General features: G+C 40.9%; 1 protein-coding gene across 1 annotated transcript in view; it reads left to right on the plus strand.

The window, feature by feature from the left end:
* LOC127942329 (gamma-aminobutyric acid receptor subunit alpha-3-like) overlaps positions 1-27,108 on the plus strand; it is a 117,462-nt gene that overhangs the window by 86,202 nt on the left and 4,152 nt on the right. Inside the window, exon 8 of the mRNA XM_052537996.1 lies at positions 12,991-13,196. Within this exon, the coding sequence (XP_052393956.1) occupies positions 12,991-13,196 (206 nt within the window). The remainder of the gene's footprint in view (positions 1-12,990; positions 13,197-27,108) is intronic.

The following is a 27,108-nucleotide window of genomic DNA, read 5'->3' on the forward strand; positions in this document are numbered from 1 at the left end:
TAGTCCGAGAGCTCTCAGTCCCTCCATTGAAACTGTGTGCACAGTATACTGAAGCATACTGATTTTTGAAGCATCGAAAATACATTTTGGTCCAAAAATAGCAAAAGCTACGACTATTCAGCATTGTCTTCTCTTCCGTGTCTGTTGTGAGAGAGTTCAAAACAAAGCAGTTTGTGATATCTGGTTCATGAACGAATCATTCAATGTAACCGGATCTTTTTGAACCAGTTCACCAAATCGAACTAAATCGTTTTAAACCTTTCGCGTCTCCAATACCCATTAATCCACAAATGACTTAAGCTGTTAATATTTTTAATGTGATGTGATGTTTTAGAAAACATATGTGCTTGTGTGTACTAGTTCATTATATGAAAGAGGACACTCATTGTTTGCAGCTGATGCTCTTAATGTTGAACTGCTGGCAAACTTGCCTTCTTTTTGAGAAGAAAAGTAGGATCAACCATTCGGTTTCAGGCTGGGAGGGCAGAACTGAGAGGAGCACAAAACACCAACACACACAGCAGTAAGGGAACTAAAACAACAATAGTAAGTATATGCAAAATCCATAACAAGCCTAAAACACAACTGCAAAATGTAGCACAGCAAAGTGTGTACACGGCATAAAACAAACCAACAGACAATGAAGCAGGATAACAAAATAAATAGAGATGAAGCACACAAGGCACAGATTAGAAAAAAAAAAAAAGGTTAAACATGGACTAGATAATGACTAAACAAGGGGGCATGGTAAAGGGATACAGGCAGAGAGGACAAGGGGAGCACATGGCCAACATAAACAAGACAAACCTGTGCTCACACACAGAACAAACATAGAAACATTAAATAAACAAGGACAAAACTAACAGAGCTGCCAGGACCCGACAATTCTCACCTGACATCTTCTAGTTTTCTTCCCAATCTCTCCTTTTCAAAGTCCTCCAATGTTTCTACACATATACTAAAGTTAGTATTTCCCTTCAGTAAACATTGAATAATGCTGGTTATGTTCTTGTACTGACACTTTTCTTTATTCATTGTTGTCTTTTATCTTGTGCTAAATCCATAATTTTCAAGCTAAAACTAATACATGCAGTGTGGCTTTGTGCTCAGGTGTATAGTCATATTTCATCTAGTCCATCGTATTCTTTGGGGCCTACCTTCAAAATTATCCTTTGCACACCCACAACTTTCAAGACAGACTCTTTAGAATTGGCGTTCAGCCCACACATTTTTATATATCTACTACCAGTTTTCTGAAACATGCATTGCTATTTCCTTTGCTTGTACTTTTTTCTGTTATTTATTTATTTTTATTTTTATTTTTTTTACTCTTAATCTATTAATTTATTAAAAATAAAAACATAAATGTATAAACTGATTCACTGCTAATTAATGCTCTAAAACTACTAAAAACTTTTGAGTTTTATTAGTTTTTATAAAGTTGACAGGATGTTCATTTAATAAATCAGAAATAGATGAAGTGAATATATGTGATGAGTATATCACATGCATGAGTTGACTTTCTCTTTATCTGTGCTTTATGTGAAAGTGCAATAATCCAGATAAAATGTATAATTTGATAACAATCATGATCAATAATAGTGGATCATTTTAAGCAAAACCATTTTAATTGACTAAAACTACACTAAAATTCCTAGACTTTAAATACATATAAATAAACATGATACGTTGTCTAATTAGGGTAAAAAATAAAACTGGTGTTTGCTCTAAATCACAAAGACTAAATTAAAAACGTCTGACAAAGTGTTTGGCTTAAAGCCGAAGATGAAGGTGAAAGGTTTAGTTCACCTGAAAATAAAAAAATCAGCTTACCTTCAAGCTGTTCCAAACCTGTATGAAGTTCATGCAGGTTTGGAACAACTTGAGGGTGAGTAAATGATGAGTGAATTTTCATCTTTGGGTGATCTATTCCTTTAAGAAAAACCCTCTGCCTAAATAGGGTAACCAGTCCCAGTTGAGTCTTAATCAAATGAACATATTCCGAAATAGGAGACTAGTTGTAATTCAGAAGAGAGTTGGCCAAGTTAATTTAGAAGAAACATCTAAGATACAAGGCTGCTAATTTCCTTTTTGTCAAAAGAATAAAAAGATGTGAGTGTGTTGAATTATGCATAATTAGTATCATCTCATACATATTTTTATAAAGACAAGTGGGAGGTTATATTGTACCGATTTCCCATTACCCAAGTTGTGTCTATAAACGTGACTAATCAGCAGTCACACTCTGTGTATGAATCTCATCATGAACTAGTCCCACCAGACATGCTCTACACCTCGATCAGAAATGTCACTCTATCTTGTGTGACTACTTCTTCTAGTATACTTCTGCTATTATCATTTGGTCCTGCTTATCTTGCCCAGAGGAGAGATGTTGAAAAGTGTGCAAATCAGGGCCAAGTGTCTCCCACAAGGTGAATGTGAACACTAATCAGCTGTGTGAAGCCTGCCGTTTTTTGGAGTACAAACACATGTCTGGAAGGAGCAATTTAAATGTTTCATCTTAAATTTTATTGTCTTGGTCATGTGGAATCATAAATACAAAAATAATAATTATATATATATATATATATATATATATATATATATATATATATATATATATATATTAATAATTCGAGCCTGGTTCAGAATGACACACAATTTGTTCCTTTCAGAAGGGATATTTAGGGGCCAAGCTCTAAAGTTTATGTAGGCTTCTCAAGGACCAACTATATAGGCTTGGAATAATTCACAAAGAACTATAAAGCTGACAGTGTTTCCATCATTACACGCATTTAAAAGGGGGTAGAAATGCTCGTTTTCACTCATTATCCTGTTAATCTTGAGTACCTATAGAGTAGTACTGCATCCTTCATAACTCCAAAAAGTCTTTAGTTGCATTATATTCATAAGAGAAAGATTGTTTGTACCGATTTTTCCCAGAAAAACACGACCGGCTGGAGGCGTCACGTGTGGGCGGAGCTAAAGAATCACGAGCGCCAGTAGGCTTTTGCGTTGAGAGCGTTTGGAAGCTGTGACACCATGAGAACAAAACCAACCAAAACAAACCATGGCTAACAGCCAGATTCAGCGTATATTTATGATCCAGAATCAGATCCAGAGGCTGAAATTTAACAAGAGCAGCACCAGCAACAACGTCTCTATGTGGTATGTACTGAAACTGTATATATTTGCTTAGCAGTTTTGGAAAATGACTAAGTTCCCACTTTTTTAAGCTGTACATGTGGAAAGTGCAGTTTGATGACAACATCGCATGTTGTTTACTTGATGTGCTCACGCGCCGATAGCTAAGTTAACAACACAGAGATATTTGAAGCAGTTTTACTCACCGCATGTGGTTCCAACACACGATCGTGACCCTTTTTCGACTGCATTATCCTTAAGAAATAAACGATGTGCAAATCCGGCGTCAAACTGGGCCTTGTTTGTAAAACAAGCATCTTCGAAATGCAGGGAACAAACACAAACACTTGCACAACTCCGTTGATGCTCTGTAAAAATAAACTCCATCCACTGGTCCCTTAATGCTGTTTCTCTTTTGGTAATCTGTGCAGGGTTGTCTTGCCCTGGCAACCAAAAACACACTCCTTTTGTGACATTTCGCGATGCTCTCGCTCTGATCAGTGAAGTCTGTTGTGCTCTCTCTGCTCTGCTATACAGGAGCGCTCGCTCTTCCGGCAGAAGTGCCTCAGGACCCATATAAGGAAATTCCGCTCCATCTAACGTCACACAGAGCCATACTCGAAAAAAACTTTCCGAAACTTGTGACAAACCGGAAGGAGTATTTTTGGAACAGAAATACTCCTTCAAACGTACAACTTAATTTTTGAAACTTTGTCCATGTTTAGCATGGGAATCCAACTCTTTAACAGTGTAAAAAAACTCAGTATGCATGAAATAGCATTTCACCCCCCTTTTAAGATACTTTTAATAAGCTGTGTTTTTATCCTTTGGTGAATTGTTGTTGTGATTTTTGTTGTTGTGATGTAAACTATGTTATTTGCTGCTGCTTTCTTGGCCAGGTCACTCTTGCTAAAGAGATTTTAATCTCAATTTGTTTGTAACCTGGTTAAATAAAGAAATGAATGAACATAATATAGCTAATATATTATAATAATTAATGTAATTAATTAATTAATGTTATCATTATAGTTATTGTCCTTGGTGTGAAAGGGCCTAAAATTATCATTGTTATGTCCATTTGCCATGTTATAATTCAATACAGTAATTATTGCGAAAGGCCTAGTATTCAATTTTTTTCACTATTCCTCCTTTAAATTTTGTCCAGTTCTAACCTAAATTAGGTTAAATGATTACTTGACTAAGTTGCACAGAAATTACCAGAGTTTTAATATACATATTGTTTGAAAGTTATAATGTCGCAAATTTAACAGTGTTTACCAAAATTTTGTTTAGAAGCCATAATTTGGCAGTACTTTGATTTATTTGAATTAAACTTGGTTTGCTTCATCAGTCCATCACAGATTTGGGAACAGTGCCACTAAGATTCTGAAAAAGTTATATTTTTGCATATGCATTTTGAACCACTTGTAAAAAAAATCATATGTACCAAAGAAGTATAAACACTTAGAGTTTCATATAAGATTTTTATTTTTTTTATTTTTTTATTCTTTATTTTTTATTTTTTTATTTATTTACCTTAACATTGTCTAAATTTTTGTTTTGCTGGTTTCATTACATTCATTGATTTATGTCAATAATAATAATAATAATAATAATAGACTTTATTTTATATAGCACCTTTAAAAGTAGCATCTCACAGCTCTGTACATGCATATAAAAATATGAGGTTAAAAGATACACACAACAGTACAGGCCAAAAATAACTAACCAAACAATACAAAGCCAATATAATATAAGACAAAGTTACATAAAAGCTACCCTAAAAAAAAAAGTAAATTTTAAGGGATGATTTAAAAACACTAAGGAATTTGGCTTTCCTAATCTCAGAGGGCAGGGAATTCACCAATTTAGGAGCCAAAGAAGAAAAAGCCTGATCACCCATAGTTTTTAGCTGAGTTGTTTGAACAGTTAATAGAACAGCTTCAGGAGAGCGTAGAGCATGTGTAGGGGTGTAGGGGGTTAAAAGCCTGCACTTATAAGTGAGCATTAGAATTTTAAAATCAATACGAAAACTAACAGGAAGCCAGTACAATTTTTCCAGGATAGGTGTGATATGCTCCCTTGCACTGGTCCTAGTCAAAATTCTAGCAGCTGAATTTTGTACCAACTTTACTTGGGGTAGCTTTAGAAACTCCAGCCAGCAAAGCATTACAATAATCAATATGAGGGAAAAAAAATAAAGTATTGATTCATTTTTCAGCTACAGAAAAAGTCAACATATGACGTAATTTGGCAATGTTTCTGAGATGAAAAAAAAAGATGTTTTGACTGTATTACGAACATTTGGATCAAATGTTAAGTTGGCATCTAATATTTGTTTTTTGTTTAGTTTGAAACTGTAAAGCAGAGCATCCACACTTAAGGTTATGGTCTCTGATTTGCGCAACTGGTGAGGTGAACCAATAAGCATCACTTCAGTCTTGTCACTGTTCAGACATCAATTTTTTTTAAACTCAGTAAAACATTGAGAAAGAGAAGATGCGGGCATATTGACATCAAGTTTTGAATGTATGTAATGTACCAATAGTTCTTAAAAGTTGGCCCAATAGAAAAGTGTAAATACTAAAAAGTAAAGGGCCCAAAACGGATCCCTGGGGAACAGCAGAGTGCACCACACTGACCTCAGACCTGCAACCACCCATCACAACAAACTGCTTGCGATCAGAGGGGTAGGACCTCAACCACTTCAATGCATAATCCGAAACTCCAAAGATAGTCTCTGAACAGGTGATTACAATAGAGGGATCTATAGTGTCAAAAGCGGCAGAAGAATCAGTATAGATAAGCCATTAACAAGTCATTAGTGACCTTAACTAACACAGTTTCAGTGCTGTGGAGTTTACGGAATCTAAATTGAAGTGACTCAAAAAGGTCATTAGAGGAAAGATGAGAAAGCAATTGAGAAGTCACAGTTTGTTCTTAAATTTTGGCGAGGAACTGAAGATTAGAGATGGGGCGAAAATGATTCATATTATCAAAGTCTATGTTGTTAGTTTTTGGCACAGGGGTGACAGCAGCAATTTTAAGTGCTGCTGGCACAACACCGGTCCACAGTGAGTCATTGATAATTCGCAAAACAACAGGACAAAGGGAATCAAAACATGATTTGAAGAGACAAGATGGTATCGGATCAACTCTGGAAGTCGAAGCTTTCAATTTCAAAACCATATTACAGAGACTGGGAGTCATGAATAGCAAAGTTGGAGAGAGAAATACCAAAAAATGAAGAAATATGGAACATTAGAAAGGCTGTGATTTTTAAGCAGCTTGTTGATTAAGTGAAACAGTTGTTTAGGGTTTCTCTGATTGCTGACAATTATATGGAAAAATAAACAGATCTAGCTGACACAATTTCAGCATTATATTCAAGTAAGCTGTCTTTCCAGGCCTGGTGATCTACAGTTAAACCTGATATGCACCATCTACGCTCCATTTTACTACACATAGTCTTTATAGCACACAGATCATCATTGTACCAAGGAGTTGAGCATACTAAAGAAACAGATTGTGATTTCAAGGGAGCCAGTGTGTCCAGGCCAGACAAGAGAAAATAATTCAGCACAGAGACATTATCATCCAGATCATCAGACAGAGAAACACAACATACAGAAGAGTCAATAAAATCTGAAAAATCAGTGGGCTCAATAGATCTCCACTTGCGATGATTAATCAGTGGAAGTGTTCATATCAGGTAATTCCAATGATAATGATAATGATAATGCTAATGATAACTCGTGTCCAGTTTTTGGTATTTGATACCATTCCCAAGAAATCCCTTTATAAGTTATATGTTTGTTTTCCTATGTTCTTCATAGTAATCAGTGGCCAATATTTCTATATATATATATATATATATATATATATATATATATATATATATATATATATATATATATATATATATATATATATAATTATTATTATTTTTATTATTTTTTATGAGGGTAATCATAAACGGTGTTAATGTCAATAACTCTAACTGAAATAACAGCCCCTGTACTTTGCACTATATAATTTTTATTTTGCACTACTGTACCACTTCACTGTGGTTAACTTTATCGAGGTTTATGCAATGCTATTATTTGCTATGCATTATTGCCATTTCTAGACAGCTGCTTTTTTAAACAATAACAAAAAAGATCTGTTCTATTGTATACTATGCTATTTAATGAATAGTGTTCTGTGAGGTCCTCTGCTTTGTCTGTGCTGAAAACCACTGTAGTTATGCTTGTAGGCTCCAATCGAGAGGTACTAATGAGGTGTAGCGCAGACCCATATTGATATTCCACAATGTCTGCAGATGTTATGAAACAGCATGCAGCTCAGGCTGGCTGGACATTGAAGTAATGGAGTGGCCAGTCTGGTAGACAAGCTGTGCTAAATGTGGTGTTTTCTAAGGTGCCTCCGGGTTTTACTACATAGGCCTTCAAAACCAGCTCCCCTGAGCACTAAACCTCAGCAGCTTTAGCCCACCAATCTGCCATCTGACTACTACCCATGGATTTGGCAGTAATCATAAATGGAGGTAGTTTTTGCTGAAATGTTACCCACTTTTCCTCCAAGGCACCTGCAAATTCTTGAACATGTCTGGGGGACACATGGTTTTATGTGGTTTCCTGCTGCAAGGATGAACACCTATCCTTTCTGTTGTCTCCCTGTAGCATTGTCTTGAGCAGCTTAGATTACAGACATTGCAGTTTATTTCTCTTGCTACATCTGCAGTCTTTTGTCCTCCTGCAGCAGGACTATGGCATGTTCAGGCAGGCGAACAGGATGTTTTTTTTTTAGAATTAATACAAATGTGTATTTAATGTCTTCATTTATTAACTGTGACCCTTAATTGTCTACTGCCTGTAAAGTGTCTTAAGGACTGTTCCGCTGGTGTATGTGCACTAGTTGCTTATGATTCATTGAACAAGTATGGAAGGTGAACCATTTATTTCCTAACAAACCAAAATACAGGTTAAACAAATAAACATTTTAACCCCTTGTCAAACTCCTACTTAAAGGGTTCATGAACCACCTTTTTTATTATTTTGTACTGTTCTCTGAATTCCACGTATAATCATGACTTTTACCACAAAAATATCATAATTTAAAAGTAATAGGCTATTTTCTGTCCTATTTTGAGCCCCATCATGGGAACGTTCTGTTTGAATAGCCATGGCAGATTGTAGACTCGGAAGTTAATGCCCACTGCTATGATTGGGGTTTAGCCCCACTATTACCTCATAAAGTGGCACATTCCGCTACCTATCGTTTTGGCAGATTGGATTCAATATAAGCTGTTTTTTGAAAAAAGAGAAAGTTTTTAGTCACATGATATTTTTATAGTACAATGTCCCCTTATATGTCAAAAGATCAAGGAAATTTTTATTGCTCCGATCATGACCCCTTTAACTTAACTTAGATGATGCAACTTTGATGCCACTTTGCTCTTCAGAACCTTGTGACTCAACACAATCATGTCTCTGGTAATTTCTTTGAACTCGTGGCTCAGTTTTTGCTGTAATATACATTCATCTGCTGTTAGACATTATTTAGACAGGTATGTGCAATTTAAGCTATTTTAGATGAAAACCGAGGCTTGCGACTGTCCCATTAACAGCCAAGTAAATTCCACTGTCAAGGTCCAGAAAAGTATGAAAGACATTGTCAGAATAGTCGCGGCTGATACAGATGAGTGTACTCTGCTTGTGTTCAGCTGATGTTCTCCAAAATGGCTCTACGGTAATGTGGAGAGACACAGAGGAGACAAATTGTTGAATAAAGTTGTTATTTTTGTTTTTTAGCATACAAAAAGTATTCTCGTTGCTTCATAGTGTTACAGTTGATCCACTGATGGCAGATGGACTATTCTGACTATGTCTTTCATAATTTTCTGAACCTTGACAGCGTATTTTACTTGGCAGTTAATGGGACAGTCCCTGTTTCATTCCAAAGTATCTTAAATTGTTTTCCGAAGATGAACAAAGCTCTTACAGGTTTGGAACGACATGGGGTTTTGTGATTAATGACAAATTTTTCATTTTGGGGTGGAGTGTCCCTTTAACGATTATCCAAACTAAATATGTCCCACATGGAATTTTGACTGTCATACATGATGCCTAGCTCATATTTTCTATTATCAAGGCAAAAACTAAGAATTAACGGAAAAAAAAATATGCAACAACTTATGTATGTGCGAACATGTGAAATTGGTATCACATGTAACTGGCATGTTATGGAATTTAACTATGGCAATATATTAACATGATATACAGAGTCAGACAGTAACGGAGTACATTACTTGAGTAAAGTACTTAAGTACAATTTTGAGGGATATGTACTTTACTCGAGTATCATTTTTGGGGAGTACTAATGACTTTACTCAACTACATTTGAGGCGGCGTTTTCAAATATATCCACTCAGGGACCCGGTTTCAAAACATCGGTTTCACTCTTACAAAACGGCAGATCCGTGTCAACGAAAACGTGTATCCGCAAAAAGATTTGTGCGCCGAAAAAAAAGAGGAAAAAATAAAAATCTCGGACACCCTATAAAACTTCATTGCATAGTGTAGGAAGGAAGAGGAAGAGGAGGAGGAGGTGGCGGCGGAGGAGGAGGAGGATGAGGCATGTCATGACAGACCTTCAAAAAATAATAAAGATAATTTATTTTTTTCTGTTCAGTTTTTTTTTCTTATTTTTGTTCTTGTATTATTTGATTGTTCTTGTAAATACATAATGTACATTATTACTCATCAGTCTCCTTTCACAGATTTAGCTTTGGCTTTGTCATTATGGGGTTTTGAAGGTGAAAAATATCTAAAGAATCATAAAACTAACATGGGTCTTGAAATAAATGTCTTTAGAATTGACTACTGTTAAAATTATGCACAGAAGAAAACATCTCATCCACCCCACTAAAAAGCAAAGCCTGTGTCAGTATTTCTAGGCTGATGAATCATCTCACAAAACATCTCGCTTTGAGACTGATTTTTAATCAATCTCTGGATAGCTGCCAGTTTCTCAGATATCCTCTGATGGTTCCTACCTGACATTTCACACAGATAATCCTGTTTTGTCATTTTCTTCAAGCTCCACAGTGTAGTGTGTAATTTATGGTTTCAACACACACTGCACATAATAGGCAACTGTCTCAGCAGACAGAGTGGCACCTTGTGTGACATTCTAATGTTCCCATTGCTTTCCACTCCATTTCCAGATGGAGATAATGCCTAATGAAAAGTTTAATGAGAATCTTCCATGCCATTCGACTTTTTGACACTCTACAGATCCTCATCAGCCATAGATTTCAATTTAATTGTCAGCCAGTGATGTTTATGGGAGGAAACAGCACTCAGAATTCATTTGAATAGCAGCCTCTTTTCAACAGCACACCATATATTACACATTTTATAGATGAGTTTTATTTATGTAGCATTCTTATGTAGTTTTATTTGCACTGCAGTCAGAATACCCACCCCTGGTAATAATATATCAGTGTCTTCCATCTGCATTCTCTTCTAAGCCAGTGGGCAGTAACAGACCGAGTAGGACGATTGCCTTTATAGTATCTATACAGAGCCATTTTCTCCTTTTCCTTATCAAATTCAATTTAGCAGAATTGAAGGACCTGTGAAACATAATTTAATAGCACAGCTGATTTATGTTGTCAGTTATTTTAGTGGGATTTAAATTCACCAGATTGTTATCATCACATTTAACCAAGTATTTTGACATTCTGTAAGAAATGCAATTCTAATTGTTTATTTATTGCCCTAAGAACTCTGTTGTCAAATGGTGAGTCATTCCAAAAGAACAGATATTAAAAATCAGAAATCCATACACATATTATGGCATCTAGAATATTCTAAATAAAGAGTACTAATTTGCACAATCAAAAAAAAAAATTTAAAAAATTGCTGTGTTCTTGCATTGTGGGAGTTTTATTAAAAATACTTTCACACATGCAATAGGTTAAACAAACCCATGTTTAAAGAAGACATTGTAGTATATGTTTATATACAAAATTGTGAGGTAAAGGTTGCCACCTGAATTTAGAAAAAAAAATTAATTCTGAAAAAAAAAATACAACATTATTTACACAAGCCTTAAGTGCACAGAACACAGTTTTGGTTTTCAGTTTATCGCGTTATTTATTTATTTATTTATTTTGCTTGCAATTTCTGAAACTATAACTTATTTTCTCTAAACTCTACACATAAAACCACACAATATGCACACAGCATGCAAAACATTACTCATATTTTGCAAAATAACATTAAAAGATTAGCGATATGCTCACCAAACTACACACAGATATGTGTGGGTGTGTGTGCAAGGAGAAAACATTTTTTAAAAAAGGAAACACCATCGATACCTGATATAGTGTTTCTTATTTGTTGTCTCTGCTCTGATAAATAAATCCATTTGACAGCATGATCAGTTAATGAAATCACCTCTCGTCACTGATATATGTTGCAATCTAAGGGCCATAATATTTTCTTATGAATGTTATTGTGGTTTCAGAGCAGCACATTTCCAGTATTTAGTCTCAGTTCCTTTGAAAGCTCCCATCACTTATTAGGGATGCTTCTTTGTAGCCTGACACTTTGCAAATTGGCATGAATCCCAGTGCTAAGAGCTTTCTTTGGAGGTGAAATAAACTAAAACACCTTGCAAAGTAAAGTAGCACCTGTCCTTGAAACTCTCACAAATGTTGTTAACGTTCTAATCACCATTTTAAAAGATGTTTCAAGACCATAGTCTACCATATACACTATATTATCATGTAATTTTTTTTTTTAGGCTTTACTCAAGCTGTGGTAGAAAACCAAGTTGTCATGGTGGCTCAGTAGACAGTGCTATCATCTTGAGAACCGTCCTTGTTTAAGACCTTTCTGTGTTGAGTTTTCATGTTGGTGTGAGTTTCCTTCAAGTATTCCAAAGACATCAGCATAGGTGAACTGGAAACACTTAATTGTCCATAGGTGTAAAAGTAGTACAGTATGTCCATCTATTGATGATGTTTCCCTGTCTACAGCCTGAGTTGCTGGGAAAGGTTCCTGCATTTCCATGACCCTACATAGATTTTCAATGAAGGCTTTACACAAAATACTATTGCATAACTGCAAGTCATATAAACTGCTTTTACAGTGCTTTTTGAAGCTTGACAGTACAAATCCCAATCTTTCATTTTACTTGATTTGACTTTGTCTGGAAAAAAGCAACTCTGACAATCTACTTTTGTGCTCCATATAAGGAAACCCAAAAAGACTTTGAATGATATGAAAAGTAAATAATAACAACATTTTCATTTTGAACTATTCCTCTAACATAGTGGCTCTAAACAAGTGGGTCCTAATCCAAAAATGTGCAACAGAGCTTTTATGGATTTAGACAGCAAGGGAACAAATAATACAATGCAACCAAAAGGTTTTTGTTTGTGTTTTTATCACAATTTATAGGATTAATGATTAATGTTTATTCAATAAATTATTGTATGTATTAATACATTTGCATGTTTCATTTTTTCATTGACTTTCCCAGAGCCCCCAATGCTGCATTTTGAATGCTATAAAATTTTCCAGATCATCAGCTCATTAGTAGAGACTAGGAACATGATTGAGAACCACTGCATTAAACAATATTGGTACAGTGTTGGGTTGTAACCTGATGTTCCATTTACAGTGGCATTATCCTTTCACATCATTTCCTAGACAAAGCTGGTTAGATACACTGACTAAATCAACTGACAGCAACTAACGTTGTAAAAAGATTACTCTACGTTTTCTGTTATCTTGACCATGATATCTAACACTCAACCGTTTTTGTTTTTAGGTGTCACAACTGTCCTAACCATGACCACATTGAGTATAAGTGCCCGGAACTCACTTCCAAAGGTAGCCTATGCGACAGCTATGGACTGGTTTATGGCAGTGTGCTATGCTTTTGTCTTCTCTGCTCTCATTGAGTTTGCCACTGTCAACTACTTCACAAAGCGAAGCTGGGCCTGGGATGGTCAGAAGGAGGCCCAGGAGATGCGGGTAAGAGATTATTTAATGCACTAGTAGTAGACTGTGACAATGCTGTGAAAGTACAGTAATACCTGTACAGCTGTATAAAGTGAACATAAGTGTGTATATCCTATAAGACCGTGCCATAGAGATAATGGATGTGCTATCATTTGGAAAAATCTGAAAGTTACCTTTCTCTTTCTTTTTCTAAAAATGCAGAACACTTTACTACAGCTTGTGTACATTTATATTGTTTCTCAGTGTGATCAAGCACTGTTTGATTTTCCAGTATAGTTTTGTTTTTACAAAGTTATTCACCACAATAAGCAATAAATATTCAGCTAATGTGGCCTTTCTTGTTAGCAAGCTTTTCACTATTGAGAATTGTCATTGCGGTTGTTCCTGTTCAGTAAATTTGATGCTGCCAACCATCTCTCTCTCTCGCTCTCCCCACTGCTTTTGCTTGCTCTTCATTATTGCCACCCTCTGTCCCGGCCCTGATAACCTCTGAAAAATGAAGTGCTCAGAGCTAATGGAAGAGAATTGCCACAGAGAAAGCTCAGTGAGGTGCAGTATTGCTCAAAGTATGAGGAGAACTTGTAGCTGTAAACCAGCAATATGAATTCCTGTTTCATACTGTTGTTGTAACCTACGTGGTATCTGCTGAGAAACACTTTACTTCTTCATTAACCATTCAGTAGAGTGGAAATGTTGTGTTTCAAAGGAAAGCAAGAAAAGGCGACCGCAGAGTCTCTGACAAGAGAGTATAATGCAAAACTGAATATATGCATACTGTATAGACTTGTACATGGAAGTTAAAGCCAGCTGTTAAAAATGTAGCATTGAAACTTTAAAGTGACAATTTATGTTAAGAGTAAAAGCTTAATGAACAATATAACTTATTTTAAAGGCATCTGCTAAATGCATAAATGTAAATACAGTTCCCTTTCAGTTGGTCACGTTTGACATTACGTCAGAAAGAGACTGACGAATGGGGTCTCCCCCAAGAGCCCAATCACCTTCCAGTGGTAACAAAACAAGCCAATGGTACACAGTGTACCTTGGTCTGCGGGATTTGCATCGCAAGCTCCGCCCTGCTGTGTGGGTATATAAGGAGCAGCCCAAGCAACTCGCAGTTAAGCTTTCGCATCAGAGCCGAGCACATCTTCTGTTGGTTTCACCGGAGTGCTTTATAAGTGAATCCGCTGGTGTTGGTGTGATTGGTTCATCAAGAGCTTCCTGCCTTCAGCTCCTGCATTCCCCTGAGCACTTCAGCACCTCTGAAAGAGCTTTCTAAAAGACTTTTGGGTTGTGTTTGCGTCTTTTTAAAGATGTCATTCTGCCCATGTGTTTCTGGGTGTGGTCGACATATGGCTCCTCGTGTTGGCCATGATCGCTGTGGCACGCGTCTGGGCTTTCAACACACTGAGACTGCATTCATGGATGACTCGTGTTGCGGGGACATGACCATCCAGGCATTAAGATCAAGACTTGATTACCTTAAAAGGTATAGAGTGCACTCTGCAACTTCGGCTGGTGGCCAGGGTGATATGAGGGTTACTATGTTGGCTTCCCCGACTAGCCAGCCTTCTAGGGCCACACTCTGTTCACAAACAAGGCAGCCATTTGAGTTTCTGGATGAGTTTGCTGGACCCTCTCATCAGGTTCCTGACATCTCATTCAGGGCTCAGGAGGAAGACCAAATGTCAATCGACACATCACAAACCGGGCTTGAGTCCTCGGGAGATGAGGATTCGGCTGCGTTGCCAGAGTCTGATCCTGAGCTGACAGCCATGCTTTCCCGGGCAGCTGAGAGCATCGGGCTCGAGTGAAATCTTTCACCCTTTCCCGATTTAATTCAATTCAAGTTTATTTGTATAGCGCTTTTTACGATACAAATCATTAAAAAAGCAACTTTACATAAAACTACATTTCTACAATATTTAGTAGTAGCTTATGAGTGGTGACTGTCAGTTTCTGGCATATGACAGGATTTTTCAGAAAAATTTATACAAGACGTAGTCAGCCAGATGATGAACACTATTAACAGCAATTATTATATGATGCTATCACACTTGTAGCAATATTTGTTAGTTCTGTTTGTTGATTCAGGGTTAGCATTATCTGGGGTCGTCTGAGGGGTTGGCATCATCTCTTATCAGGTGTTCTGGATCCAGACTGGAGCTTGTGTAAATCCTACCCGTGGCAACACAGGGAAACAAATAGAGACATAATTAGCGTAGCTGCTGTTCCAACAAAGTAAAATTAATTAGTTCAATCCAAGCTAAAGAATAAGAATGTGCATTTGATCAGATGCAACTGCAGTCACAATTTATGAGATGCTGCTGCATTTTGGACTACCTGTAGCTTGTTTATTTAAGATTCAGGATAACCACCTAGAAGTGCATTACAATAGTCCATTCTAGAGGTCATGAATGCATGAACTAGATTTTCTGCATCAGAAACAGGTAACATATTTCGTAGCTTGGCAATGTTTCTAAGATGGAAGAATGAAGTTTCTGTAACATGGGAAATATGGTTTTCAAAAGACCAAGTTGCTCTCTAATATAACACCCAGATTTTTGACTATAGAGGAAGTAACAGTACATCCGTCTAGTTGCAAACTGTAGTCTACGAGATTCTGTGTACTGTTTTTTGGTCCAATAATTAATATCTCTGTCTTATCCGAATTTAATATAAGAAAATTAGTGGTCATCCAGTCTTTTACATTTTTAACACACTCTGTAAGATTCGATAATTTAGAAGTTTCATCTGGTCTCATTGAGATATATAGCTGAGTATCATCATCATAACAGTGGAAGCTAATCCCGTATTTTCTAATAATATTACCAAGGGGCAACATGTATATTGAAAATAGAAGGGGACCTAGAATGGATCCTTGTGGCACTCCATATTTTACTTGTGATGAATGAGATGACTCCCCATTTCAATAAACAAAATGGTAGCGATCGGACAGGTAGGATCTAAAACATCTTAGAGCCTGCCCATGAATACCTGTATAGTTTTGTAATCGATCTATGAGTATGTCATGATCTATAGTGTCAAACGCAGCACTAAGATCAAATAAAACTAGCAATGAGATTTAGCCTTGATCAGTCGCAAGAAGCAGGTAATTTGTAATTTAACAAGTGCAGTTTCTGTGCTATGATGGGGCCTGAAACCTGACCGAAATTCGTCTTACAGATCATTTTTTTACAGGTAGGAGCTCAATTGAGCAGACACAACTTTTCAAAAATTTAAGACATTAATGGAAGATTTAAAATAGGCCTATAATTTGCCAGTTAACTAGGATCTAGTTTTGGTTTCTTAATAAGAGGCTTAATAACCGCCAGCTTCAATGGTTTTGGGACATGACCTAAAGATGATGACAAGTTAATAATATTGTAGTTCTTCGGCTACAGGTAACAACTCTTTCAGTAATTTAGTGGGTGCAGGATCTAATAAACATGTTGTTGATTTAGATGTAGTGATAAGTGTATTTCGCTCTTCCTGTCCTAAGGTTTTAAAGCACTGCAATGTATCTTTGGGTGTGATGGATGAAACTGAAGTGTTAAACACTCAAGGTTGGATGATTGGTTCCTGGGGGCTGCTCGCGCTGATCTTCAGTGCTGCCTTCCAGTTCCTTTCTACCCAGAGATGCACCAGGAAGTGACCGGTTCATGGAAGGCACCTTTAACTACCCGAAACTGTTCTGGTGCTTCCTCCACCTTCACTGCCCTTGATAGCAGAGCAGCCAAGGGGCTATGCTGGGATACCCCCAGTGGAGCGTTCTGTTGCGATGCAATTAAATCCTCAGAGCGCCTACACATGGCGTGGTGGTCCCAAGCTTCCCTCCAAAGTCTGTAAGTTCTCATCCACACTTGTGGTCAAGGCTTACAGAGCTGCGGGTTAGGCAGCTTCTGTCCTGCATGCCATGGCCAACCTTCGGGTCTACCAGGCCAAGGTGCTCAAAGAGCTGCATGGGGGCAGTGATGAACAAGAGGTTTTGCAGCATGGGCTGGGGCATGACATGCAACGGGCAGCTTTGGCACTGCTTTGGCACATCAACTGTCTGGATTGCTGGCAACGCATCTAGCTTTATGATGGTTTCAGCCGCTGTTGACTCCTCTAGAGTCAGACGCGGCTCAAGTAGCTGGGAGCTGTCCACATTCTGGGCGAGCTAAATCATGCAGCCACACAGAGTGCGTTGACACAAACAACCACACGCCTACAGACATATTTAGCTGAACAAGCCAATTGAAGCGAGCAAAAGGTAGGCCCATTTCTAGAGAAAGGGCAACAAAGTTATTTGGAAAATATGTTACGCGGTATTAAAATAAAACAGTAGTGCAAGTACAATGCTGTGTCACTTCAGTGCTGTATGCTGTATCAAACCTGGCCACTCTAGTGAGAAGTTATCTCTTTATTCCCAGGACATCTGTGCCATTGGAGAGGGTGTTTTCTACCATGGGCTGTCCACAGGCTGCGCTCCAGACTAACCCAACATCATGATATGTTACATTTCTTAAATAAAAATAGAAAAAAACAATTATCACGGCTGGAAAAATTATCGAGCTCTTTTTTTTTTTTTTATCGTGCGATTAGTTGATTTATAGACTATCACGACAGGCCTAGGCACAGATGCACTGGCACACAGCTGGAACTGGGCTCTATGCAAGTATGCGTTTCCCCCAGTGAGCTTGCTCACACAGACACTGTGCAAGGTCAGGGAGGATGGATGGTTTTTGGAACTCATGCTCCTTGTGAAAGTCCTTCCCTGGCTCATCCCCCTGAGGAGGGACATCCTCTCTCAGGGGCTGGGCTTACCATATGGCACCTGCATCCAGATCTTTGGAACCTCCATGTGTGGCTTCTAAACGGGATGGAGCAGACCTAAGTGATCTGCTACCAGGCTATAGCTCCCTGTGCGAGGCAGGCCAATGATTTGAAGTGGAATCTGTTCACGAATTTGTGTTCTTCTCATTGAAAAGACCCACAGAGATGCTCAGTCAGATTCTAGCCTTCTTTCTTGCAAGGAAGGTTGGAGCATAGGCCATCAACCTCCACCTTGAAAATGTATGTGGCTGCTATTGCAGCCCATCATGATGAAGTGGACGGCCAGTTGCTGGGGAAGCATGACTTGATCGTTATGTTCCTGAGGGGTGCCAGAAGGTTAAATCCTCCTAGGATACCCATGATGCCCTCCTGGACCTCTCTATTGTCCTGGCTGGACATCAGAGGGGTCACTTAGAGGCGCTTGATTCAGTCAAGCTAAAGTTCTTGTCTCTCAATACAGCACTCCCGATCGTGCTCACTTCCATCAAGAGGGTTGGGGTCCTCCAAGCATTTTCTGTAAGTAAAAAGTACCTTGTGTTCGGCCAACCTAATGTCACGTTGCCCTGAACCCCCGGCCCTGGATACGTGACCAAGGTTCCCACCACTCCCTTCTGGGACCAGGTGGTGAACCTGCAAGCACTGCCCCAGAAGGAGGCAGATCCAGCCTTAGTGCTGTTGTGTCCCGTAAGAGCACCCAGAGCTTCAGAAGCTCTGAGCAGCTCCTGGTCTGCTTTGGGGATCAGAAGAAAGGGATAGCTGTCTCCAAGCAGAGGTTGGCTCACTGGATGGTTGATGCCATCGCCTTGGCGTACCATTCCCAAGGCAACCCATGCCCCCTGCTCTGTGGCAGACATCTGTCAACCTGCGGGCTGGGCAACACCTAACACCTTCACAAGGTTTTACAACCTTCGTGTAGAGCCGGTTTCTTCCCGTGTGTTGGATAACAGGTAATTGGTGGGAAGAACTGTCTCGGTGTCACACTTGCTACACCAGCCTCCCTCACGGGAGCGCCTTTTTTCTGCCAGTAGAGTTCCCTGGTTGGTGTACCCTGGTTGAGCATCCTCCAGCACCCTCGGCGGTCAGACTTAGCGGAGCAGTCTGTCACAAGGCCCAGATCAGGTGTTAGCAAGCCCGGAGTCCCGGTCATCCCCTATACTGGACTAGGTGCCCATATGGCTTGATTCCCTATGGGTAAGCCCATATGTGCAATTTTCCACGGTAAGTTTTCCCTCTTTGTAAACCCGTGTCTTCCCTTGACAGACCCGCTCTGTCAGTCTCTTCTGGCATCTCTATTCTAAGGTAGGACCTACCTCAGAGACTCATTCCATATGTAGTACTGCCCCCTGGGTCTGTCCATATCAGTATCTCCACGTCACCTTCCTACGGGTAGGATGTGGTCTCTGTAGGCTCGCTTCCCATCTTCTGCCAAACTGAAAGAACAAATAGGAAACATTGAAGCAACCTTTCACTGAAGGATAAATTCCCTTCCAAAAACATTTGTGGATGGAACAGTAGCATGGCCCTCTCCAGCAGCATTATACTCACCCTTTGGTCCCCTTCGGTATCAAGGTCAGTGAATTTGCGCTAGGGCTTTGGGAAGGTTATAACCATAAGCGTAGCTTTTGTGACATGCTGTGGCTTTTCGACAATTGCAGGGCCAAAGGGTTGTGATGGTGTTCAGGTTGTGGCATTTTCCATGGACCCCATGTCATTCCACATAACTCTTAGTGACTAACAGATAAGGAACATCATGGTTATGTATGTAACCATCGTTCCCTGATGGAGGGAATGGAGACGTTAAATCCCAGTGCCACAACCTTAAACCATTCGCTGTTGTCCGGGACACATTCTCGGCTTCTCAGTATAAAACCTGAAGAGTGGATGCACCTGTTTCCTATTTAAAACCATATGCATGGGGAGTGGCTCAGGTATGCAAAATCCACTAGCCAATTTTCATTGGCGTTTTCTCTTAAACTAAGAGATGATTGGCCTCCCAAGTGAGACCGAATATATAGTTCGACATAATGTCTCCATTCCCTCCATCAGGGAATGAGGATTGTGTACATATCCGAGACGTTATACAAGTACTATAGGCTTATATAATTTAATTAAAGCAGTTGATACGTATGATGAAATGAAGGGGGGGAAATTTTACAAACAGTTCTTGCACAATATTTGAAAATATTCAGAATATTCAGAAAGTGTTAATTATCATCAGAAATACTTGTCAAATGTGATTCTGACCATATTGTGCTTGTGGTCTTGAAGCTACTGATAATTGGTTATGTGTAACAGGCTTCACTACACTTCTCTAATGCCAGCGGTGCACCCAAAGGAAAGCTATTGGCTGCTCAGTTTAAAATTATTGGACCTTTGTGATTGAAGAGTGAATGGCTATTTATAGAAGAAAAGAGAATGATCGAAACCAGAACACAGTACACAGATAAAAGGTCAACTGAAAACAGGCTCACTGGGGTCTTTGGCTATTAAGAGAAAGCTGAAAACCGATTTGTTATAGTTAAAAAGAAAGAAAAGAAAAAGAGCATCACAAACAACAGAACAATAAAACAGATGAAACTAGCACGAAGAAGGAGAATATGTTATAAAGGAAAGGAAAAGAGAATAATTAAAGGAACAAGAAATGGGTTGGCATTGACTATTGGCCTCATGATGAGAAATTGAATTGTTGAGATCTCATCTCATTTGCTTTACTGCAAGGGTTGGCAGGGTCACTGCTGAGCAAGAGGTGTGATAGCAAGAGGGTGACAGTTGCCTGACTACAGACACTATCTAACAGAACTCGCTCTATACTGGACACTGGTTACTATACTCATTCCTGACTGTAATTCGGATCAAGTTGGAAACTGATCATGTTGCCCTCTGGGGTTCACCTGTCTTTGAAGCACAGAATGGCATTACAGATTGGGGTTGATGATTTAACTTAGAGAAGTGTCACGGCACGTGATACTTGAAACACGGCGAGAGAACCAATTGCAGGTAAGTATGTTTTATTAAGGGATAATCCAAAAGGGTAAACAGTCCAGGCAGGGTCAAAACCAGAGAATCCAAATCGGAACATAAACAGGACACGAACACGGGGCAAGGCAAGGCAAGGATGACAGACATGAAATAACATTACATTAAACAAGGACTCCGTAACACAGACTAGACTGGGTATAAGTAGACAGAAGGATAATGAGGGAACAAGAGAAGGGTGGGGGACAATCAATTACATAACAAGGAGGAAGGTGACCAAATAAGGGAACAGGAAGTGATCTGGTGACAGACACCGTGAGAAAGGAGGACATCTAGTGGAACCCCAGGGAATAACAACCCAGACACTGTGACAGTACCCCCCCCCCCCCACTACGGAGCGGCTCCCAGACGCTCCATGACAAGACACCACACAGAGACCAGGAGGGAGGCGGACAGGTGGAGGCTCAGGGGGAGAGACGTAGGGCCGGAAAAGAAAAACATGGGGAACAAACACCAGAAATGTAAACATAAAACAGGGAGACCAGGAGGGAGGAGTGCCGGAGGAGGTTCAGGGGGAGGGATGGAGGGCAAGACTAACTGAGGGAAAAAGACAGAAACAAAACAGAAACCAAGAACACCAAACAAAGTCCAAGGAGGGCATGTTGAGGCGCCCACCAGGGCAGAGCAGAGGACCACCACAGCCGTGTGGTCAAAGCCAGAGCCCTCCAGGGTGGAGCGGAAGACCACCACAACTGTGTGGTCAGGGCGGAAGCCCCCCAGGGCGGAGCAGAAGACCACCACGTCCTCGTGGTCGCCGCCAGAGTCCCCCAGGGCGGAGCGGATGACCACCACGTCCTCGTGGTCGCCGCCAGAGTCCCCCAGGGTGGAGCGGATGACCACCACATCTTTGTGGTCGAGGCCGGAGTCCACCAGGGCGGAGCGGAAGACCACCACATCTTTGTGGTCAGGGCGGAAGCCCCCCAGGGTGGAGCGGATGACCACCACATCTTTGTGGTCGAGGCCGGAGTCCACCAGGGTGGAGCGGAAGGCCACCACAGCCATGTGGTCAGGGCGAGGGCCCCCCAGGTCCAAGCGGAAGACCACCACAGCCATGTGGTCAGGACGAGAGCCCCCCAAGGCGGAGCTAACCTCTGTGTGGCCGTACCAACAGGACTACGAAACTCCGGTAACCCCCTGGTGTCTTTACTTGACTCCAGAAGATCAGTGACTTGACCTGACTCTAGAGAGTCAGCGGTGACTAGCCCTGACTCCTGAGAGTCCACCGGAACCTGACTCGACTCCTGAGAGTCCACCGGAACCTGCCTCGACTCCTGAGAGTCCACCGGAACCTGCCTCGACTCCTGAGAGTCCACCGGAACCTGACTCGACTCCTGAGAGTCCACCGTAACCTGACTCGACTCCTGAGAGTCCACCGGAACTTGACTCGACTCCTGAGAGTCCACCGGTACATGACTCGACTCCGGAGAGTCCACCGGAACCTGACTCGACTCCGGAGAGTCCACGGGAACATGATTCGACTCCGGAGAGTCCACCGGTACCTGACTCGACTCCGGAGAGTCCACGGGAATTTGTCTCAACTCCGGAGAGTCCTCCGGAACCTGCCTCGACTCCGGAGAGTCCACGGGAATCTGACTCTACTCCGGAGAGTCCACTGGAACATGACTTGACTCCGGAGAGTCAACCGGAACCTTACTCGACTCCGGAGAGTCCACCGGAACCTGGCCCGACTCCGGAGAGTCCACCGGAACCTTACCCGACTCCGGAGAGTCCACGGGAATCTGACTAGACTCTGGACTGTCTGTGAAGACCTGAGGCGCCTTGGCTTCGGGCACTGTCTCTGGAACGGTCTCGGGCACCGCCTCGGTCAATGCATCGGGGGCGGCATCGGGCACCGCATCGGGAATGGCCTCGGGCACCGCCTCGGTAACGGCCTCGGGAACGGCCTCGGCCTTCGCAACGGCCTCGGGCTCCACCTCGGCCTTCGCAACGGCCTCGGGCACCGCCTCGGCCTCCGGAATAGCATCGGGCACCACCTCGAGGAAGGCGGCGGCCAGCTCGGGAACGTCCTCCTGGACGGCAGCGACCTTCTCGGGAACGTCCTCCTGGACGGCAGTGACCCTCTCGGGAACGTCCTCCTGGACGGCAGTGGCCCACTCAGAAACGTCCTCCGGAACGACAGTGGGCTGCTCGGGAACGTCCTCCGGACTTTGAGGAGCGGTAGACGCCTGTCTTCTCCTCCTCCGTCCTCTATGATGGCGAGTCGGTGGCCCCTTGTCTGAAGACTCAGGTGTTGAATCGGCCACCTTGTGCTGTGGCGCTGGGCTGGCGGCCATTTTGTGCTGTGGCGCTGGGTTGGCGGCCATCTTGTGCTGATGCGCTGGCTCAGCAGCCCTCTTGTGCTGTGGCGCCGGGCCGAGGCGGCCCTTCTCTTGTTCCCTCATTATCCTTCTGTCTACTTATATCCAGTCTGTCTTAGTCTGTGTTACGGAGTCCTTGTTTAATGTAATGTTATTTCATGTCTGTCATCCTTGCCTTGCCTTGCCTCGTGATGTGAGTTTGGTGGCCATGCACCGCAGCGGCGCAGGGTTGGCGGCTATCTTGTGCTGTGGCGCGGAGCTGGCAGCCATCTTGTGTTGTGGTACTGGGCTAGCGACCACTTCGTGCTGTGGTGCTGGGCTGGCGGCCATCCTGGGTTGTGGCGCTACCATGGCGGGCGTGCGCTTCCTCTCACCTCTCCGTCCGCCATGGTGAGAGGGTGGCTCTGATCCATCCCACTTAACCCCTGGGTCGAAGGGAGGCCATGGTTGAAAGTGGTACTGAATCTCCTCTCGACCACTCCCTCCTCGGCGACCTCCCCTGGTCCCCCGGAAGACCACCAGGCGAGTTCCCTCAAAACCGCCTCTGTCCCGCTCTGTGGCTGGGGATGAGGCATGAGCAGACATACCGCTGGTTCTCTGTTTGATGGAGTCCTTCTGTCACGGCACGTGATACTTGAAACACGGCGAGAGAACCAATTGCAGGTAAGTATGTTTTATTAAGGGATAATCCAAAAGGGTAAACAGTCCAGGCAGGGTCAAAACCAGAGAATCCAAATCGGAACATAAACAGGACACGAACACGGGGCAAGGCAAGGCAAGGCAAGGCAAGGCAAGGATGACAGACATGAAATAACATTACATTAAACAAGGACTCCGTAACACAGACTAAGACAGACTGGGTATAAGTAGACAGAAGGATAATGAGGGAACAAGAGAAGGGTGGGGGACAATCAATTACATAACAAGGAGGAAGGTGACCAAATAAGGGAACAGGAAGTGATCTGGTGACAGACACCGTGAGAAAGGAGGACATCTAGTGGAACCCCAGGGAACAACAACCCAGACACTGTGACAGTACCCCCCCACTACGGAGCAGCTCCCAGACGCTCCATGACAAGACACCACACAGAGACCAGGAGGGAGGCGGACAGGTGGAGGCTCAGGGGGAGGGACATAGGGCCGGAAAAGAAAAACATGGGGAACAAACACCAGAAATGTAAACATAAAACAGGGAGACCAGGAGGGAGGAGTGCCGGAGGAGGTTCAGGGGGAGGGATGGAGGGCAAGACTAACTGAGGGAAACAGACAGAAACAAATAAGGGAACAGGAAGTGATCTGGTGACAGACACCGTGAGAAAGGAGGACATCTAGTGGAACTCCAGGGAACAACAACCCAGACACTGTGACAAGAAGGTCCTGTACTGGACAGTTGCTCTTTATAAGTCTTGCCACCATTGGTGACAGTTACTCTCAGTTGCTTGTGATAAGAGTAGTAGTAACGTAATAACAAAATTCACTAAGTAGAATGCTGTTTGCACACAAAATGTAGACTTACAGTGAAGGAAGGACCAGAATACCTAACCCCAAGCAGAATATCATAGGCATCCTTAACACCTGGAATTAACATGCATTTGTATCCAGATAGCACTTAATATTTCTGTCACATACTAAATTAGCTTACTACTGTTACCTCTATGGTTTAGAAGCAAAGCAAAAAAAAAAAAAAAAAAGGAGACATATGAGAGAAACGGATTTCTAAGTTAGATCCAGAAATACTCAGATACTGTTGATTAAATGTAAAACATGTAAAGGAAGTTGTGGTTGTCAGAACTTTACCGTGAAAAGAGAGAGTGAAAAAGTAGCAACAGTGAAGTTAAAATATACTTTTTCTTATAAATTAAATACATTATAAATTAAATAAATAAAACAAGTTATGTGTGATATTTGCTTAAAAAAGTAACTTGTATATTTTGTTGTAAATAAAAAAAGTAATGCATTACTATCCTCATTACTTGAAAAAACAAAATAATAATTTGATTATCGCACAACCACTCAGAACATCATTTCAACTAAAAAAAGAAAAACAACTAGACAACTACTGATAACACCCTAGCATTGATCCAGAACACTTTCCACGACTTGACACTGATCATATTTAGTTCAGAAAAGACAGTTAAATATTGATATTGTTGTTCATTAATGCAATTTAAAGGTTTTAACTGGTCACTATGATTTTAAGTACAATGTTACTATTGTAATTAATTACATATGCTCAAAAAAAGAGACACTGCACCATGGTGTTTACGCTTTAGAAATGTTTTCAGTGTGTCTTGGAGTCTGAAGCATGTGTAACAACACAGCAATCCAGCCAGGTCTGGAGACATGATACGTTAACCATGACCATAGACATCATCAAATTCAATTGTCTGAAGAAGCTGAAAAGTCCTAGTTGAAATATTGCATAGTGATTATAGATAATTGTCACCACAGAGGAAGCAACACTGGCACGCAAAAACATACACAACTGAATACACACCCCATTCGCTTTACATTCCCCCTACTTACCTGCTGTTTCTGCCATTGGCAAAGTGGATGCCCATGCCGGACCGTTGGCTCATGGACATTCCTCTACATTACATTTTCCTTTAGCCCAGTCTCATACTCAGTCATTTCACCCACACACACATTTTACGTGTCTTGTGTTAAGTTCTTGTGTCTAGCGTTCAGTTATTTGTTGGGAAGTAGTTGTTCTTTCAGTGGGTAAACGTTTCATTAGCCAAACAGAGCAAACAAAGGGCACCTGCTTATGATGTGATGGTTTGGTCACTCCAGTGCAGTGTAGTCGGAAGCTGGTGAAAACATTGTCTTGTATATATGGGGATTAAGTGTGAATTGGATAATCACATATTCATGTGTTATTAATAGGGATGAATATATGTATTTGATAATAACCATTGTGATGATTGTTTATAAGAAGTGAGAATGATTTTTGAAGCATATAGATCCATCAGTCCACCGATCCATTCTCCAAACTGATTGTCTTCTGCAGGTTTGTGAGAATGCTGCACCCTATCACAGGGACTTTGTGACGCCCATAGATTTATTATATAAAATGGCTGTTACTTTTGCATAAGATTATAGAAATGCAGCAGCCATTGTCATTCCTCTGATGAGGCAGGAATTCTTTGTTAGAGAAAGGAGCCACAATGGAAGTGCTTCCTTCCCTGAAGGAATCTAGATTTTACAGCTGGTATTGTCTTGTGCTGAAAAGCGACTGCAGTCTTGAATTTCATGTTTTAGACACACAGTCTCAGAATGTTGATGCTGAAACACATTTGTCTCTGATTCAAACAGGATTGGTTCATAACTATCAATCTGACAAAAGCATATTTCAATTTCAGAGCAGTGGCTCCCAACAACATTCCTTGAGTACCACCAACAGTGCACATTTTGAATGACAAAGTACATTTTCAGTTTTACATTTGACACTATAAATTCAGTTGTTAATGTTTCTTTTCTGTGTACTACAGTATTGACTGTTCCTAAATTGTTACATACTGATTAAATCTGTACCTAAAAGCTCAATGTGATACATATGGGCACTTGGGGAGACACACACACACACACACAAAAAAATAAAAAATCTAGATATTAGTTTGTTGCATAAATCAGTACAAGCAAAATAGTTGAATTAGCTGTCATAATCTGCCAAGCATATGTTCTATATGTTTTGTTAATGTCTTGAATTGATGAATTGCTCTTAGCTGAATCCTGATTGTAATTTATTGACA

This window comes from Carassius gibelio, chromosome A21, assembly GCF_023724105.1.
Source record: "Carassius gibelio isolate Cgi1373 ecotype wild population from Czech Republic chromosome A21, carGib1.2-hapl.c, whole genome shotgun sequence".
NCBI classification, from domain to species: Eukaryota; Metazoa; Chordata; class Actinopteri; order Cypriniformes; family Cyprinidae; genus Carassius; species Carassius gibelio.